The sequence below is a fragment of the Lindgomyces ingoldianus genome, assembly GCF_010093535.1.
Source record: "Lindgomyces ingoldianus strain ATCC 200398 unplaced genomic scaffold BDR25scaffold_42, whole genome shotgun sequence".
Taxonomy (NCBI): Eukaryota; Fungi; Ascomycota; class Dothideomycetes; order Pleosporales; family Lindgomycetaceae; genus Lindgomyces; species Lindgomyces ingoldianus.
The window spans coordinates 63,966-79,743 of record NW_022985203.1 but is presented as its reverse complement, the minus strand read 5'-3'; the positions used below and the strand labels follow the sequence as shown (position 1 = coordinate 79,743).

At 47.8% G+C, this 15,778-nt stretch overlaps 8 protein-coding genes across 8 annotated transcripts in view; 5 read left to right on the top strand and 3 right to left on the bottom strand.

Moving 5' to 3' along the window:
- Positions 1–1,285: 1,285 nt before the first annotated feature.
- Positions 1,286–2,545, top strand: BDR25DRAFT_296010 (arginine N-methyltransferase 2; the record flags this gene model as incomplete). The annotated part of the gene is made up of 2 exons (XM_033688886.1): positions 1,286–2,332; positions 2,385–2,545. Exons 1-2 carry the CDS (start codon positions 1,301–1,303, stop codon positions 2,541–2,543), a joined length of 1,191 nt encoding a protein of 396 aa, XP_033541689.1. The 5' UTR covers positions 1,286–1,300.
- A 250-nt stretch (positions 2,546–2,795) lies between these two features.
- On the bottom strand, positions 2,796–3,778 carry BDR25DRAFT_361076 (uncharacterized protein; the record flags this gene model as incomplete). The annotated part of the gene is made up of 8 exons (XM_033696352.1): positions 2,796–2,834; positions 2,868–2,948; positions 3,025–3,108; positions 3,176–3,212; positions 3,248–3,311; positions 3,338–3,485; positions 3,512–3,529; positions 3,590–3,778. The coding sequence occupies 8 exons, from the start codon at positions 3,776–3,778 to the stop codon at positions 2,796–2,798; spliced, it is 660 nt and encodes a 219-aa protein (XP_033541688.1).
- Positions 3,779–4,457: 679 nt separating this feature from the next.
- BDR25DRAFT_396498 (uncharacterized protein) lies at positions 4,458–6,074 on the bottom strand (the record flags this gene model as incomplete). Its single annotated transcript, XM_033698438.1, has 11 exons — positions 6,006–6,074; positions 5,356–5,973; positions 5,250–5,315; positions 5,151–5,197; positions 5,095–5,122; positions 4,967–5,064; positions 4,907–4,931; positions 4,735–4,869; positions 4,680–4,702; positions 4,525–4,571; positions 4,458–4,493 (listed from the first exon to the last, which is right to left on the bottom strand). The coding sequence occupies exons 1-11, from the start codon at positions 6,038–6,040 to the stop codon at positions 4,458–4,460; spliced, it is 1,158 nt and encodes a 385-aa protein (XP_033541687.1). The 5' UTR covers positions 6,041–6,074.
- Positions 6,075–6,725: 651 nt separating this feature from the next.
- Positions 6,726–7,807, top strand: BDR25DRAFT_318838 (uncharacterized protein; the record flags this gene model as incomplete). The annotated part of the gene is made up of 2 exons (XM_033691775.1): positions 6,726–7,067; positions 7,157–7,807. 2 exons carry the CDS (start codon positions 6,726–6,728, stop codon positions 7,805–7,807), a joined length of 993 nt encoding a protein of 330 aa, XP_033541686.1.
- A 112-nt stretch (positions 7,808–7,919) lies between these two features.
- BDR25DRAFT_93376 (uncharacterized protein) lies at positions 7,920–8,428 on the top strand. Its single transcript, XM_033699258.1, has one exon. It carries the CDS (start codon positions 8,031–8,033, stop codon positions 8,331–8,333), a length of 303 nt encoding a protein of 100 aa, XP_033541685.1. The 5' UTR covers positions 7,920–8,030; the 3' UTR covers positions 8,334–8,428.
- Positions 8,429–9,705: 1,277 nt separating this feature from the next.
- Positions 9,706–10,799, bottom strand: BDR25DRAFT_241426 (NAD(P)-binding protein; the record flags this gene model as incomplete). Its single annotated transcript, XM_033685742.1, has 3 exons — positions 9,706–10,167; positions 10,243–10,656; positions 10,764–10,799. 3 exons carry the CDS (start codon positions 10,797–10,799, stop codon positions 9,706–9,708), a joined length of 912 nt encoding a protein of 303 aa, XP_033541684.1.
- A 2,387-nt stretch (positions 10,800–13,186) lies between these two features.
- BDR25DRAFT_361070 (uncharacterized protein) lies at positions 13,187–14,077 on the top strand (the record flags this gene model as incomplete). Its single annotated transcript, XM_033696351.1, has 7 exons — positions 13,187–13,261; positions 13,317–13,323; positions 13,372–13,612; positions 13,667–13,756; positions 13,831–13,842; positions 13,880–13,985; positions 14,051–14,077. The coding sequence occupies 7 exons, from the start codon at positions 13,187–13,189 to the stop codon at positions 14,075–14,077; spliced, it is 558 nt and encodes a 185-aa protein (XP_033541683.1).
- A 34-nt stretch (positions 14,078–14,111) lies between these two features.
- The window catches only part of BDR25DRAFT_396495 (HET-domain-containing protein), a gene marked incomplete at its 5' end in the record, with an annotated part of 2,566 nt that continues 899 nt past the window's right edge, over positions 14,112–15,778 (top strand). Inside the window, one exon of the mRNA XM_033698437.1 lies at positions 14,112–15,778. Coding sequence (XP_033541682.1) covers positions 14,112–15,778 — 1,667 coding nt within the window.

Here is a 15,778-nt window from a genome sequence, read left to right as displayed (position 1 = left end):
CCTAATTCCGGACTTCCTTTGATATGAACCCCACAAACGAAGCGATCAATCACCAGCCGCGACGCTTACGACGAAAGACCAAGAGACCGACAAACGATGATTTCGAAGTGTTTGAAGGTTTTTAGAAAAGCGACGAAGAATCGACATAGCGAAATGTGATGGGAAGTGTGGTCTCAGCCCCAATTTTCGTTGAGGAAGTGGAACTCATTGACTTTCTCTGGGAATATTCACGGTTCTCATATTTTATAAACTCTGCGGACGTAGAATACGACCCTGCACTGCAGGTGATGATGAAAAGATTTGAAGTCGGGTGGGATAGTATAACTGACACCTTACTACAAGTTCTCCATTCAGACTGCGAAGAAAAAGGCGTTGCCGGAACTATGGACTGAGTGGGGAAGGAACAAATGTTGAAATGAATGGGATGGTGGTAAGATGTTAACATATTTTCTTTCCCTAAGGCCAGTTCTTAATGAGAAAATTCTTTATCAGTACTTACAAAATTTACGGTAGTTATGAGAATGATACTCTGCAGCTGTTGGTTAAGAAATCTCTAACAAAGGATGTAGTTTCTTACAAACCTTACTAACTAAAGAAATTTGCTTGCTTTCAGAGATTTCCAAAAAAAAAACCGAAACTTGCAAGACGATAAATTTATTGAGACTGTGTTGTCAGAAATAATTCATATGCGCGACATGCCAACAGAGTCTGGGGTAGCAATTAAATACTGGCTGTATGGAAAGCTGGATATTATTTTGTACGAATTGATACTGTCGACAAGTCTTTGAACGGGGAGTTGCATCTGTAAACCCAAGGGCTCTACAATAAGCTAGCTACCTAATCAGGCTTAGGATTGGCGTTCCGCAATACTATATAAATCATATTGCTCCCCAGACCTTCAGACCACTACACATGATTTCTCTTATAACTCATGCTCCCTGCAAGGCTACAGCATTCACCAAAGTTCATACTTGTGGTTGTCAGATCTGTTGCCACCAGCGCGGGCTTCTTTTGTGGAATTTGCCATAGATTGCCATCGGACACGAAAGTGAATGTAAGAGAAATATTTTCATGCACCTAAGGACGATAATTGCATAACAATGTCTTAATCTCTTAAGCATTATTCCTTGTGCTGTGATACAAATTCCACCCCGGCCCCTCATCTTCATTTGCTTACTGAATGACGCAAGCTGAGTAGACGCTAGTCTCGCTTATCTTATCGCCCAATCCCTGCACAAAATTTCCATCGCACCTTGGGCAAATCCTCCAACCGCGTCTCAATCACCAAACATTGCCAAAGATGGCCGAACAAACTTCAGAAGAAGACATTTTGCTCGCAAAGCGCATCATATCAGCGGCTGAGCGACATGATATTGGTGCTCTCAAGATTCTCCTCAAGGAAGGCTCAGCAAACGTTCAGGATCCCACTGCAACAGCCGCAATATCACCATTGCATGCTGCGATTGCCGCATGCGGTAAAGTTGATGAAAGAAAAGAGGCCGATGAGAATGCTGTCAAGACTGTGGAGTTGTTACTGGAGAATGGAGCAATCTGGAATGATTTGAATAAAGAGGACGAGACACCAGGATGCATTGCGCTAAAACTAGGTCAGAAGAAGATTTATGATATTATGGTTGAAGCTGGTGTGCGAGCCGAACTCCTTTTCTCTAAAATGGCGGAACTTGGGCTCGACCGGGACGAAGAAGAGGTAGAAGAAGACAAATCACTTGAAAGTCAGCCTGCAGTCAAAAAACAGAAGGTGTCTGAAGACAATGTGAAAGCGATTCAAGAGGCAGTTGAGGAGAAGGTACTAGACGACGTATCGCTAGACAATCAGGCGTATCTAAAGAGTCAGTTACGGTACAAGCCTGGGATTTTACTGGACGAAAGCAACAACGCGGTGATGATGGACTGGGAAACGCAGATCATGCAGCGACATGCAGAAACCCTTATCCCGAAAACTGGGCTTCGAGCCATGAATGTGGGGCATGGTATGGGAATTGTGGATACTGCCATCCAGACACACGATCCTTCAGAACATCACATCGTCGAGGCGCATCCGCAAGTGTTGCAGCGGTTAAGAGACCAGGGCTGGTTCGACAAGCCGAACGTCATAATTCATGAGGGGCGGTGGCAAGACGTTTTGCCGAAGCTTGTTGAGAAGGGTGTTGTGCTTGATGCGATCTATTACGACACTTTTGCGGAGGACTACAAAGCACTCAAAGAATTTTTCTCGGAATATGTCACTCGGCTGCTTGACTCGAATGGGAAGTTCGGGTGGTACAATGGCCTTGGAGCCGATAGACAGATCTGCTATGATGTTTACACTAAGGTATGTTTAGCCATTCGTTCCGGTCAAAGAACATCACGACTCATGCTTCTAGGTGGCCGAAATGGATCTCTATGAGGCAGGCTTTCGTACAGAGTGGGAAGATATTGCGGTTCCGTCGGACCTGCATGGTTCTGACCAGTGGACCGGGACGAGGAGGCCGTACTGGACGATTGATGTATATCGCCTCCCAGTCAATACTTTCGTTAAATAAAGCTACACACCTTGGAGTCTCCGCCTACAAATTTGGAGAAAGTGCGAAAGCCTCTGCTGCTCACGTGCGCAGAAATTTCAAAAGACTTTTATTATGTGTTGCATCGTGAGATAGTCTGCTACAGTGGTTGGCTGAATGACTGAACCCAGAAATCCCAGACATTCGGTCGTATGATATCCCGGCTCCAGCACATCGCATAAACTAACGGGGCGAAGAGATAATGCTTCCCCACTCCAACGTAAACTTTTGCCTTCAGTAACTTTCCTGTAGCATCATGTCGACATCTTGCAACTACAATTGTTCCGTATTTCCTAGAAAAATTACCAGATTACCCTGATTTGTCAGGTATTGGAGTGAGGGAATCTGTTCACGCGGGCGTTGCACGCCATGATTCGCTGACTGTTCCTACATCACTATAGGCCTCTTCATCCCGCCGCTTGTCGCTATGTTCTTTACTTTCGGTTACTTTGGTTTAGTCTACAACCTCGAATTGAGGCGAGAGCGTGTGGGCCAAGAGGATCTGGGCAACCGTTGTATCGAACCAGAAAAAGCGTATTATCATAATCTAGTGGATGTTTGGTTCACTAAACGCCAACAAATTATCAATAAGACAGTAAGGTTTAAGTGCATACAAAGAGAAAGAACAAATTTGGGATGCAATGGAAGAGGCTACAGTACCCAAAGTAGCTTGGACATTCATTCACCAAAGTACAGCATCCTCCTCCACTCCAGTGGCACTGTTAGGAGACTGACTCGAGGTAGTTTCTACTTGGAATGAGCAACATTCAACTCACGGCTAGCCTTTCGCTCTTCGCCAGTGGTTACTCCCAGCTCCCCTGCAGGCTCTCCATCTATCATTAGCGATTGCTGATTTACTCGGCGTGGCTTCCACGATTCACCAATCTCTGTGTCATCGTGGTTTTTGAAGAAATATCTGAGGCTCTACACTCAAGGGCGTTTCTGGCAACTATGGGTATGTCGATTTTCTATGCAATGTTAGTCTTTGGAATCGTTCCTACCGGCAACATATTTACCTATACTAGCACTCTTGAAGAGTATATGCCTTTGAGTAGCTTGGCGGCCTGCTTTTTCTTTGTACCAGTGAACCGTAGGTCGTCTCGCCCTCTAATTGTGGTTTCAGTCCTGCTTCTCGGCTTTATATTCATATCAAAGATATTGTCGTTCTTTTGATCCCCGGTAACTATATTTCTACGGCTTAGAGGTTGGGTGACCATATTTGCGCAGTGGGCGCTCGTAAGGGTCTATAACTGGAGTTCTATTCACGAATGCTCAAGAGGGATGAGAAGGACCTGGATCTATCGGCCCGCCCTAGTACTCTTTCCAGTGGTTCGGCTGGGCTGCAACATGGTGACCTCAATTCTACTTCAGGTAGGATTGCACCATCTTTATCTTCTATCCACTGCCAGGCACCAACTGTGAATTAGATAATATTACTATGGGCATTGTTCGTCTAGATTGCTATAGTGCTTTCGACTATGATGACGGATTCCCATCAGATCAACAAACGAGACTGGGACTTTGGTCAGTAGTGGCCATCATTCTCCCAGCCGGCCCAATCACTATTATATTGGAATTCATTTCCTCAAGTAAGCCTATAGGGGGTAGTATCTTAGGTGTCATCACATCTGAATCAGTCTGTAGAGCTAGATGTGCCTGAGAGCGAATCTATGAACTCCACAAACGACCGGACTGTCGAGGAATTTGACCCGTTTAGGATAGAGACATCACCGGGTGAGGGGGCATTACACTCCTTCCACTTTCCTTAGTTCATGACGGCGTAATGACAGGCTACTACCAGCAATCAATGCTCATGGGCAATCTTATCGCCTACTTCTAACTCTCTACTATTTTCTGTAGTATCGAGCTATACTTTTTCCTAAGGTCAGGGGGAGATTAGTCAGCAGTCCATTCGAGATGGTGAGTATATACCTTACAGGTGTGCGGTGTGCTGGGTTGCTACTGTACCATTGGACGCGGTATTTGTCCGTGCGCTATTGTCTTCCTTTTCTACGTGAGGATGTTGAGACAGCAAGGTTAGAACTCTCGTGTGTTGTGATATAAGGAAACCTTTGTTCTTAAAGAAAAAAAATCTAGCATCTTACTACTAGCTCTCACCAGCTCTGAACCTTACCGACTCACTAGACCCCCACTCTATCGAGCTCTCGCTAACACCCTTTCAATTTCCGAAACTAGAAAGGATGCCAAACAGAGGGGTTGTGCTAGGTTCGGGTTCGAAATAAAGGATTTGGGATTTAGAAGCTTTTCAATGAAATGGCGCAGATAGATTCGCCGAATCCTAGCCACTCTAGGAATAGGGATTGTCAACCAGTCGTGATAGAGACCCATTGCCATACAAAGAATATGCAACTGGGTGATATAGGCGGGAAGAATCTATAGTCCACATGGTAATTTTGGGCTGTCTAGTTTCGCAAGAATGTTGAGCATATCTTTGAAGCCGGCACGTCTCCCGGCTACGTGTTCACAAAGCTGTTCAAATGGGCTACCAAAATATCCCAGGATGCCACCCTACTATGGTTCTTGAAGACACTGAGCAGCATCTGTCTCATGTATTCTGCGCGAGTTTACCTGCATCGCCAGAAGTTGAACACGTGGGTGATTTCAGTCCCTGAGTTCTTCCATCAAAAAGTCAGTGATTGTCCAGCCCATGAGGGAATAAACTTGAACTTGGACTTGAAAGATGAAATTACGGTGACCTCTGCTGACCTACAGCCAAGAACGCATTCCTTACAACTTCGCACCGTCCAACGCACCCCCAATCCTTACCCGCAACCCCTCCGCCTGCACAAGCGGCACCCCATCCCCATCCCTCATCACCCCTCTCATTCTCATCTTATGCCCCTTCTTCTCCACCATCTCGACCTCAATCCCCACCACGCCGGGACACAGTACTGGCTTGAGAAACTTCATATCCAGCTTCGCGGTAACCATATATCCCTTCAACACCTCTGTCAACGGCCGGCCCGTTTCATGTAACTCCTTCAATTTCAGATCTACGCCAACCCAAGCACCTCGACTCTCTGTCTCGTTGGCCACCATGGCGAATGCGAGCGCTTCGTCCATGAGTGTCATTACAGCACCGCCATGACAGATTCCGGGGAACCCACTGAGACCGGTGCCGTATTTGCATAGCGAGAGCGTTTTCATTACTGTTTTTGTTTCGGCAGCAGGTTTCTGATATAGTTCTAGCCATTGCTGTGTACCGTCGTAGCTGCGTATGGTGTCGCGGCAGAAACGGTCGGCGTTGTCATCGGGCTCCGTGTCGCGGCCGCGGGGTCGCGATATCCAGCCGGGAGACTTGAGGATGGGGATTGCCCATTTGATCGGCGCGAAGGCTTCGAGGTATTCTGCGGTTACCGGCATTGGGATTGTGACGGTCGTGAGGGTTTTACTGAGTACAGTCGCGATTGGAGGATTGGAGACGGTGAAGCGATTAGCAGTGAGGGTGTAGCTGTCATGATGGTGCGACAATAAGGGGATTTATGTTGCCGGTATCTGGAATCGCGGGATGACAAGGAGTCTTGCTGATGTTCGGAGCTGATGGTTGAGCTTTTTGTTAGTGGGTCCGAATTTTTTATTTTGATTGGCTAGTTGTTCGGCATTTGCCTCTTTAGGAATTTGTTCAGCGTGAGCAGCCTCGCAGAATAGATATCTTTTCAGCCTTGAAGAACTGTGGATGAGAATTGGACGGGAAGCCAATTGAGCGCAAGTGGCGTCTCAATCACAATTCCGTGATTCCTCTTGACCAGCATCTTCGCAGGCAGCATCTTGTCCAAGGATTCAGGCGCAATAGTAATCTGAAGATTGCCACTTTCCCGTCATCGAATTCGCTCAATATGAATTTTGCCATCAGGCATCAAACGACGCTTGCTGGCAGAATCACGTGATTGCGCGCCACACCCGCGCTACCGCGACTGCCTGCGCTTGTCTCGCGTCAGTCAGGCTGCCACCGTCTGACATGACATCTGTGCCTCAGGATTCCAACCCTACAAAAACCCGCCAATTCCGTTCAATTTTTTTTCGCAATCCCTCTCTTCATCCTGATTCCACTTCACTTCAGTCAATTGCACATTCCGCAACTCTCTTTTCTTTGGTACATTTTTCGCTTTCGCACGGTCCACATTCTGCGAACTAATTGCTGCAATGGCCAAAAAGGAAGCTCCGGCCGCCATTCCTGTCAAGCGCAATGCGCTGAAGGGCACATCTATCATCATTACGGGGGATATCGAGGGCCAGACGCGCTCTTCTGCTAGTCAAGTGCTTATTAATGCCGGTGCGACGATTGAAAAGAGTTTGAACAAGAAGGTGCAGCTTGTGGTGCTGGGTGAGGGTGCTGGTCCTAAGAAGCTCGAGAAGATTGAGGAGCTAGGACTTGAAACTAGAGAGTGGGATGACTTGATTGAGGAGATCAGGGCCGATGGTGGTGAGGCGGCCGGTGGTGGTGAAGATGAGGACGAGGAGCTAGATGAGGAAGAGGTTGAAGAGGTGAGTCGAATATTTGCGCGACGCTACCATTGGAGTGGCGACTCTGCGCGGCACCTGTTCATGGAGTCTGAGCTAAGGGACCGTCGTAGAAACCGAAGCCGACAAAAGGCAAGGCAAAAGCTAACACCAAGGCTAAAGCCGCTCCTACTCCCAAAGTGAAGCCCAGCACCTCAGGCGACTTCTCTCTCGCGGGAAAGACTGTGCTCATCACCGGCGCTATTCCCGGTCATGACCGTAAGTCTGCTGCCGCCATCGTTGAAGAAGCTGGTGGTGAGGTCGCCAAATCACTGAACAAGAACGTTGACCTTGTCATTCTCGGCACCAAGCCCGGCCCAGACAAATTAGCTAAGATCGAAGAGGCAGGCATCGAGACTATGCAATGGAATGACATGGCTGGGAAGCTGGGTCTTGAGGTCACGCCCGAGAAGGAGGTCGCCAACGTAGAGACGGGTGGGGCTCCAGATTCCATCGATGGCAAAACGGTCATCATTTCTGGCACAGTCGAAGGACATACCCGTTCTGGAGCCCAGAAGATGCTTGAGAGTGCCGGAGCGAAATATGCGAAATCCCTTAACAAGCAGGTCCAGCTTGTGGTGCTTGGTGCGAATGCTGGCCCGGACAAGCTCAACAAGATTGCCGAGATGGGCATCGAGACCTGCTCCTTCGAGGACTTGGTCACGAAGCTAGGATTGGAAGCTGAGGCTAGCGAGCCGCCAAAGAAGAAGGCGAAGAAGGCTTAGTCTCTCATTTCCAGATCAGGTGGAGGTCGTTGCACGACCCCCATGGCACAGCAAAAACGGTTTCACTAGTTACGGTATATTTTCGGGTTATGATGGACTTGACGATGTGTGCGCTATGGGCACATAATTACGAATCCTATGGCATGACAATATTTCTTTAATCTGTCCTTTCCGATGAGATTCGTTTATGAGAATTTATTCATCTACACATCTTCCTCATTGAATGTTCTCACATCCTACGATTAGTTCTGACGGAGGGAGAGACGCTTACACCCTTCCTGCGATCATTTTTTTCGTTGTCATTCTTCCTTTGTCTTTCATTGCACTTCATCCCACTGGTTCATCTACTAGTTCCTCCTTTCTCGTCAGCCTCCTTGGATTTCACTTAACTCCATTCATTTCTCTCTTATACCTACTAAGCTGCAGTGAGGACCAATCAACCTCGCGACGGGGTGAAAGTGAAGGTGAAAATGAGAGTGAATTCGAGGTCCTACCTAAGGCCAAAGTGAAAGTCTTTCACTTGTAGACCGCTTCTTGCGCTGATATCTCTATATAAGCCTGCTTATCTCCCCGTTAGATCTCGCTCAATACGATTCACCTTTTTCCTCACCCGGCATAGTTCCACGGCGTCACCGTGACTCGAACCTTGTTCCTCCTCCCGAATCCCCAGAACAACGTTGTTCGAAACGATTCAAGGTCACCAAAATGGCTAAGTCACTTCGAATTTTCCTCAATCTTCCCACTGAGCTTCGAGCAAAGATATGGATGCACTCTCTGCCCGAGGATCAAATGCACAGCCGCGTCATAGAGGATTACGATCCTAATTTCAAGCAAAACACCCCGAAGATATACATGGAATAGTAAATTCCCAATTCACTTCAGCATCAGCCAAGAAGCTCGCGCCGGAGCTGCTAGATTGATGAATGGGGCTTTCGTCCCGCTTCTCCAGCAACAGATGCTACCTAGATTACCTCGTCGTAGCAGAAGTACATCTCCATCCAATGGTCCTGTCAGACTAAAGCTAACACCGTAAGCCCGGTACGCTCATCTCTAGATCCGACCAAAGCTTGACAACCTTCCCATATCCCCGCACTTCTATACAGAGCTTGGCTACGGATGCTTGCGCCTCTTGCCAGAACTATTCCCAGCGGCGTTTCTCGCGGATCTCAGGTCCTTGGTCATCTCATCCCAACAACTCGGCCATAAGGTCTACCCCAGCTCTTCTGAAAGCCTTTGGACGCCCTTTTTTCACATGGATATTCCGCGATGATTCCACAAAATCTCGTTCACAGGCCAAATCGCCGATCCGCTGGACAAACGATCCACATCCATGGTCGACAATCTGCAGCATCAGCTTGCGCCATTTGAGATTTTGCAGCATACTGTAGTGCTTGGATATCGGCTGTACAACACCAGTATCCGACGCAACTTTGGGAGATGAGCGGGCAGATAGTGTGGGCGAAAGGAATTGAGATGACTTCGAATTCCAAATCGGTTGGATGAAGGAGGAAGAGACGGTGCTGAAGTTGCATAAGTGGGTGAGACAGGATGCGAGTATGGAGGCAAATATCATTACCATTCCGGGCTGGAAGAATGAAATGCTTGTGGAATGAGAGAGATGAATATCCTAGAGGCAAGTCAAAAGATGATAAAGGTGAAGATTCGAATGGGCGCTTTGAAACCATTTACGGGAATACAGGGGAGGGGGTGACGCTGTGTCTTTCTAGCCTCAGTGAAGATAGACCACTTCTTCATCTTGGCACTTGATAATACTCAAATTAGTAGGTCTGGCTTAACTTCTTTAAAATCACCTTGCGTAGTTCCGCCCTCACATAGTACAATTCAGTTTCCTCGTACTATATATTCATTCAAGTTCGCTTTCTTACACCTCCACCAACTCATTTTTCGCCCACCAACTTCCCCCCCAGAGCCTTTTCAATACTCTCCTCAAATCCCTCCTTCTCCAACCCCAGCCTCTCATCCCACAGTCCTGCAGGTCTACTATCCCCCAACCCCTCTTTCCCCCATGCCACTGCCTTAATCAAATCGCCAATCCCACTGAAGTCTTTGTTCTTCAGCTTCTCATTACCAATCTCTATCAACTCCTTGCTCGTAACATGCTTGACGGTCCACTTCTCACCTGAGAGCTTCTCAACGGCGGCGAGGATGTCAGATTGAGTGGTTGTGAAAGAGGAGACATAGATGTACTTGTTTTTTGTTTCGGATGGGTTTTGCAAGATTTTGATGAGGGAGAGGCCGATTTGGTGGAGGTTAGTGGTGCTGAAAGGGGCAGTGCCTGAGTCGATGAGGGTGGCAGTTTTGGACGGGATGTGGAAGCCCAGGAAGCCGACTTTGAGACCCTGAGGATTGTTAAAATGGATAGGTGGATGGATTAGAGTGGTGGAAGGCCACTTAAGAAAAGGTAGAGATCTTACCCAGTCGAAGAACGGCCCAGTAATGACACTGCTCCAACTAATCTCACTTTCCTTGCTCTTCAGATAAGCAACTGTTCCTGTCTTAGCTGAAAAGATGGGTACAATGGCGCGGACTTTCGGATCGACAGTGTTGCTTCCAAACTCGGAAGGAATGAAGCGCTTGACACCGGCTTTGATGGCTCCATTGATGAGATTTTCCTGATCGCCTATCGCCGCGCCGCCGACGAGTGAGATGACGGCATCCTGGCCTTGGAATGCGACAGCTAGGGAGTCGATGGAGTTGTAGTCTGCCCGGACTACTTTAACTCCAGAGGGGAAGGTGGATTTGGATCCTTCACGCGAGAGAACTGTCACATTGAAGGGAGAGGCGTCGAGGAAGGCGTTGAGGATGGATGGCCCAAGATTACCACCGGCCTGAGAAACGTCAGAATCGTGCACTCACCAACAGAATCGTATTTGCGATAGGGTAGGAAGAAGGCTGAGATGAGCCAGTCAATGTGGGGCAAGATACTACAACGTACCCCAATAATAACAATGTTCTTGATTTCTGACGACATCGTGAAGGCTCCAAAGTATGAAGTTAAGATCAAGACAATTGGGAGAAAGATGGCCAAATAAGTAAGATGACTTCTGATTCTGGATTGCTGTTGCTGTGGAATGATGCGATCGGTCGTCATTTCGTCGCAACCCAATTGGTATATATACCTTACCCCACGTCGGAAGTTGTCTTTCCAATGCCCCACCTCCCCGTACCTAGTTGCTTCACGCAACAGCTGCAATTCGGAACGTAACGGCGTTTCTCTGTAATGCGCTTAGAAATTCATGCTCATCGGCGAAGAACACGGTCCGAGTGCGCACCAACATGAGGCGGTTCTACGACCGCTGTGGATATGGAGAAGGACAAGAAGGATGGCACTTCGCTAATTAGAACAAGGAACGAGTTGTTTGTCCGGGTAAGTTGACGCAAGATCTCGCTTCTGCATGACGGGTATTATTAAGAGTGCGGAATTGGTGGGTTTGCCGATTACTCAACTCGTGATTGGCTTACGGAAAGGTTTCTTTGAACGTCAACACCACGCAACCGCCGACTTTTTCCCTCGCGCACGTTTCGATTGTAATGCGGACTAATCCTTGTATGCTGTGAGGCTGAACATCGCCGTCACTGATGCTCCGTACCTTCACACCTATGCCCGTTGTCGGACAGTTTTGCACCCTATTGCACCGATGCGCCGATGTGTGCCCGTATCGTGGTCCGCGACAAGGCGGCTGATACGAGATTCGCGGCGCCGATTATCATGTCCGATCATCATCCGTAGCTTCTCCGAGTATCGTCAGGTTGGAGGTTGCGAGTCATGACGCAGATTTGACTGTAAGTGCATCAGGGCTGAGATGCAGAATCCTTTAGTTGCATCCTTTGATTTACGACAAGGCTGATGCGGGGATCGCGGCTTTTTCCATGTCCGACTCCTCGTCCGCGTCTTCTGGCTTAACGGGTCAAATGTCATAAGACAACAAGCGTATTCTCCGCGAAGCTATTAGGAACTAATTAGGACTGAGATGCGAACGACTTCACTAGCATCTCCTAGCTTGCGGAGGAACCGCGCAGTCGGGCTAACCATTGTATCTGACTCACCAGGCTGTAGGCTGCCAGGATGAATCCGCCGAAAATTCTCAGACACTAAGGGTAATCCCCTAAGGGCACTATGCTATTGTATTGATCATAAATAGGATTATCGGACATGAAATCTCGGCCGTCATTGACTCCCGCACTCAACAAAGAACCTCGTTTCTTAGGCAAGAAAGTCAAAGACTTTTCCAGGTATCTTCACTTCTCCCATCAATACCTACACCACAAGTCAGGGTTTTCCAGAAAGGTTGGCTAACCCTCATCCACACTAAACTTCTTCTCAATAATCCTCCATCTCTCCAACCACAACCACTAACCCAAACGGATCCCTCTCACTCCAAACACTAATCTCCCACCTCCCCACCCCTCTCCCAAAAACACCCCTATAAACACACATAATCTCCCCCAACGTTCAAAAAGCCCTTCCCCCACGTTTACTAACATCCTTGAGATAGTCCAACACGTCGTGAATAGCATACTTCGACCCTAACCTCCGAGATTGTTGAAAGAGCGATATGCAGTACGGACTGCGGTGATTTACCCTGAATTTACAGTGGCGGGGGATCTTCTAGATTCTAGAGACAGGTTCAGAGTACAACAAATGAGATAGGCCGAGTTGTGCCATTTCAGGGTTGTGGGGTGGATGGATGGGATGGCGGAAGGCGAATCAGGTGATGGGCAATCAAAAACCATGTACCTCGTTGCGGAATGAGACTTGGATGTCCTCTCCTTATATTGTGCTACCAAATTCGTATTGGGGCACGCCACCGTACGCATTACCAGGAGTGCTGACCACTACGTCACCTAGACAGATATCATGCTTTTGACTTAGCACACCGGTACTGGTCCCGACTATCAGTTTAATTCTGACGTTAGGAAAGCTGTGCATCATGTATCTTGCAACGCTTGTCGCAGCAGATAGGCCGCATTCTCCTTAGGGCAACACCGCAATGAACACATTGTGTTGGCCAACCTTGCCTAATGTGTAGACATTGTTGTCGGTGCGAGACACACACCCCGGTCCTTCATGCCGTTCGTTGAGAAAAGCTTGGGCAGCAACGTACTCCGTAGTTATCGCGCAGGTTTAGACGACTATAGCCCTCTAAATTCGACATGCTCGCTTGTAGGTGAGACGGAGGCTGGTCAGACGTCGAAAATAAGAACAAGGAGGCTCAGCAGAAGAACGAAGAAGCTGAAGCTGAAGATACCTACTTCTTAAAGGAACTACTAAATTAAAAACAGCTAGATCCTTGCTTAATCACAAGGATTTTATATACAAAGCGAGCAAAGGCATGAGTGGGAGTCGGTACGCGGAATATGTTCTTAATAACCACTTATTTCTGTGAACCATCTGGTGAAGCTTTTGGTAGGCGCAGGGAGATGAGGAACTGGGTTGATTGCTAAAAGAGTGTTCTTAAGAGTTTATATATGCATAGGGGTGGAATAGGCCACAAGTGACTAAGCAGTGTATCAGGTGGCGGAGGACGTCATCATGTGACTAGAGTTCGGAGATCCCGCTGCACGCGACCACAGCCCTGCTGCCAAAGCCTATCTAGTACAGGATACTCTATATCTTCATGGATTAGGATTCTGTTACTGCCATCCAGAGATTAATGAGTTTGGCATCAAGTGTGCACCGCATCCGCAAAATCCTCCTAATCTACGCCCAACTGAGCCCTGTTTTAGCAGGCTGGAGGGCTTCTTGAAGGACTACAAGGCCTCTCCAAGCAGCCAGGAATCTAGGTAGAAAAGTGACGAGTTTATCAAGGGTATATGGCAGCATAACAAGGATATGAGGCATTATATGGCAGACAAGCTCCATCCAACGTACTTCAAAAGGGTTGCAGAGCTCTGCATTGGTCGCGATGGGGATAACAACCTCAAAGCGTAAATCTAGAACTAGCTTTAAGCTGAATTGCTGCGGAATTAACCTTTGTTTGACTAATACACCATGGCTGGAGATTTTGGTATTCGTACCCCTGTAGACACGTGATTTCCCGAATACTTCAGCTTCAAGATGAAAAGCTCAGCCTCTCAACACACAGTTCAAAATAACATTCTTAGATCTACAAATAAGCACATGCCATCTGTTCTCATCAGGAAAGCCCCTACACGCGTCAGACCTTTATCTTCACTCTTAGGAATTCTACGCTATTAATGTGTGGTGACAAATCTATCCAGCCTCTGCTCTCAGCCTTGACGCATTGAAGCTGATACGTAAAACCTTTCTTTCGCAGAACTTATGGATATTTTCAAACACGAACCGATCGATCTTGAGGGGCCTGCTTTTCGGCTGCTACGACTTTTCAAAGGCAGCGAGGCCGATATTGAGTGCGAGCTCTTTCAAGCCTGGCTCCACGGCGACAGCGCTATTTCGTACGAGGCTTTATCATATACATGGGGTGGCACTGAAATGTCTGCATCTGTGAAGATAAATGGCAGAACGCTTCATGTCACTGAAAACCTGTACTTGGCGCTTCAATACCTCCGTTCGCAAGAAACAGATCGAATTCTTTGGGTGGATGCTATTTGCATTGACCAATGTAACCATCGAGAACGGGGACACCAGGTTCAACAAATGGGGAATATATATTCTCAAGCTGATCGGGTTGTTATCTGGCTCGGCCCGGCGACACACGATATCAACGTTCTTATGAACTCTCTAAAGCAACTAGAGGAAGAGAGCATTAAGTATGCTTGTAAGGACTGGAGCCTCACGGACAAGCGCTGGGTGGATCTTTGGTCATCATTGCACCCTTTCCTAATGAGTCAGCATTGGGGTCTAGAAGTCCGGCAGCGTGCAGGCCTCGAGTTGCTCTTAGGACGGCCTTGGTTCAAGAGAGTATGGATCTTGCAAGAAGTCGCCAACGCGAAGAGGGCTGTAGTTTGCAGCGGCACCAAATCTGTGTCAGCACGGATCTTTGCCCTTGCCCCGTTGCTAATGAACACCACCCCAGAGCCCCATTGTCAAGCAGTCTTGGATATCATGCCCGGCCCATCAAGGAAATATTCTTGGTGGAGCCAAAAGCGGGATCTTTATACTCTTCTACGGAAGTTCAAGAGCAGCAAAGCAAGTGACCCACGGGACATGATTTATGCCTTACTTGGCATATCTTCAGATGCACATAGCACCAATAGACTTCGTGCAGATTATACCAAGGACCTCCAGCAAGTGGTTGTCGATACCGCATCATTCTTCTTCGGTCGGTCTGACTTCACTTTCCATACCGTGCCGGAACTCTTACAGCATGGTACTTCCTTAAACAATAAATACCTCATCAAGGTTGCAAAATCACAAAATGCGAGCAATGTAGCGCACTTCCTCATGTGGCGAGGAGACGAAGTCAAGGTCACAGCGGAGGTGGTCCGGGCCGCAGCAGAGAATACAGAGAATGGAAGAGAGGTAATGGACTTTCTTCTCCAGAAGCGAGGAAGCGAAGTCAAGGTCACAGAGAGGATAGTCAAAGCCGCAGCAAGGAACACGGGGAGCGGGAAAGAAGTGATGAACTTTCTTCATAAGCAGCGAGGAGAAGAGGTGGTTAGAGCCGCAGCACAGAGCGGAAAAGAAGCGATGGAATTTCTTCTTCAGCAGCGAGGGAGCAAAGTTAAGATTACAGAGGAGGTGGTCAAGGCTGCAGCAAGGAGTTTAGTGGAAGGACAAGAAGTAATAGACCTTCTTCTTCAGCAGCAACCAAAAGCTTGGGAGATTACAGAAGGGCTTGTTACAGAACTAACAAAATCATTTAATACTAGCTCTATAGAAATTCTTCTTCGGAAGCGAGGAAGCGAAATTAGGGTTACAGAGGAGGTAGTCAAGGCCGCAGCAGGGAACACACAGAGCGGAAAAGAAATAATGGACCTTCTTCTTCAGCAGCGAGGAAGCGAAATAAAGGTTACAGAGGAGGTGGT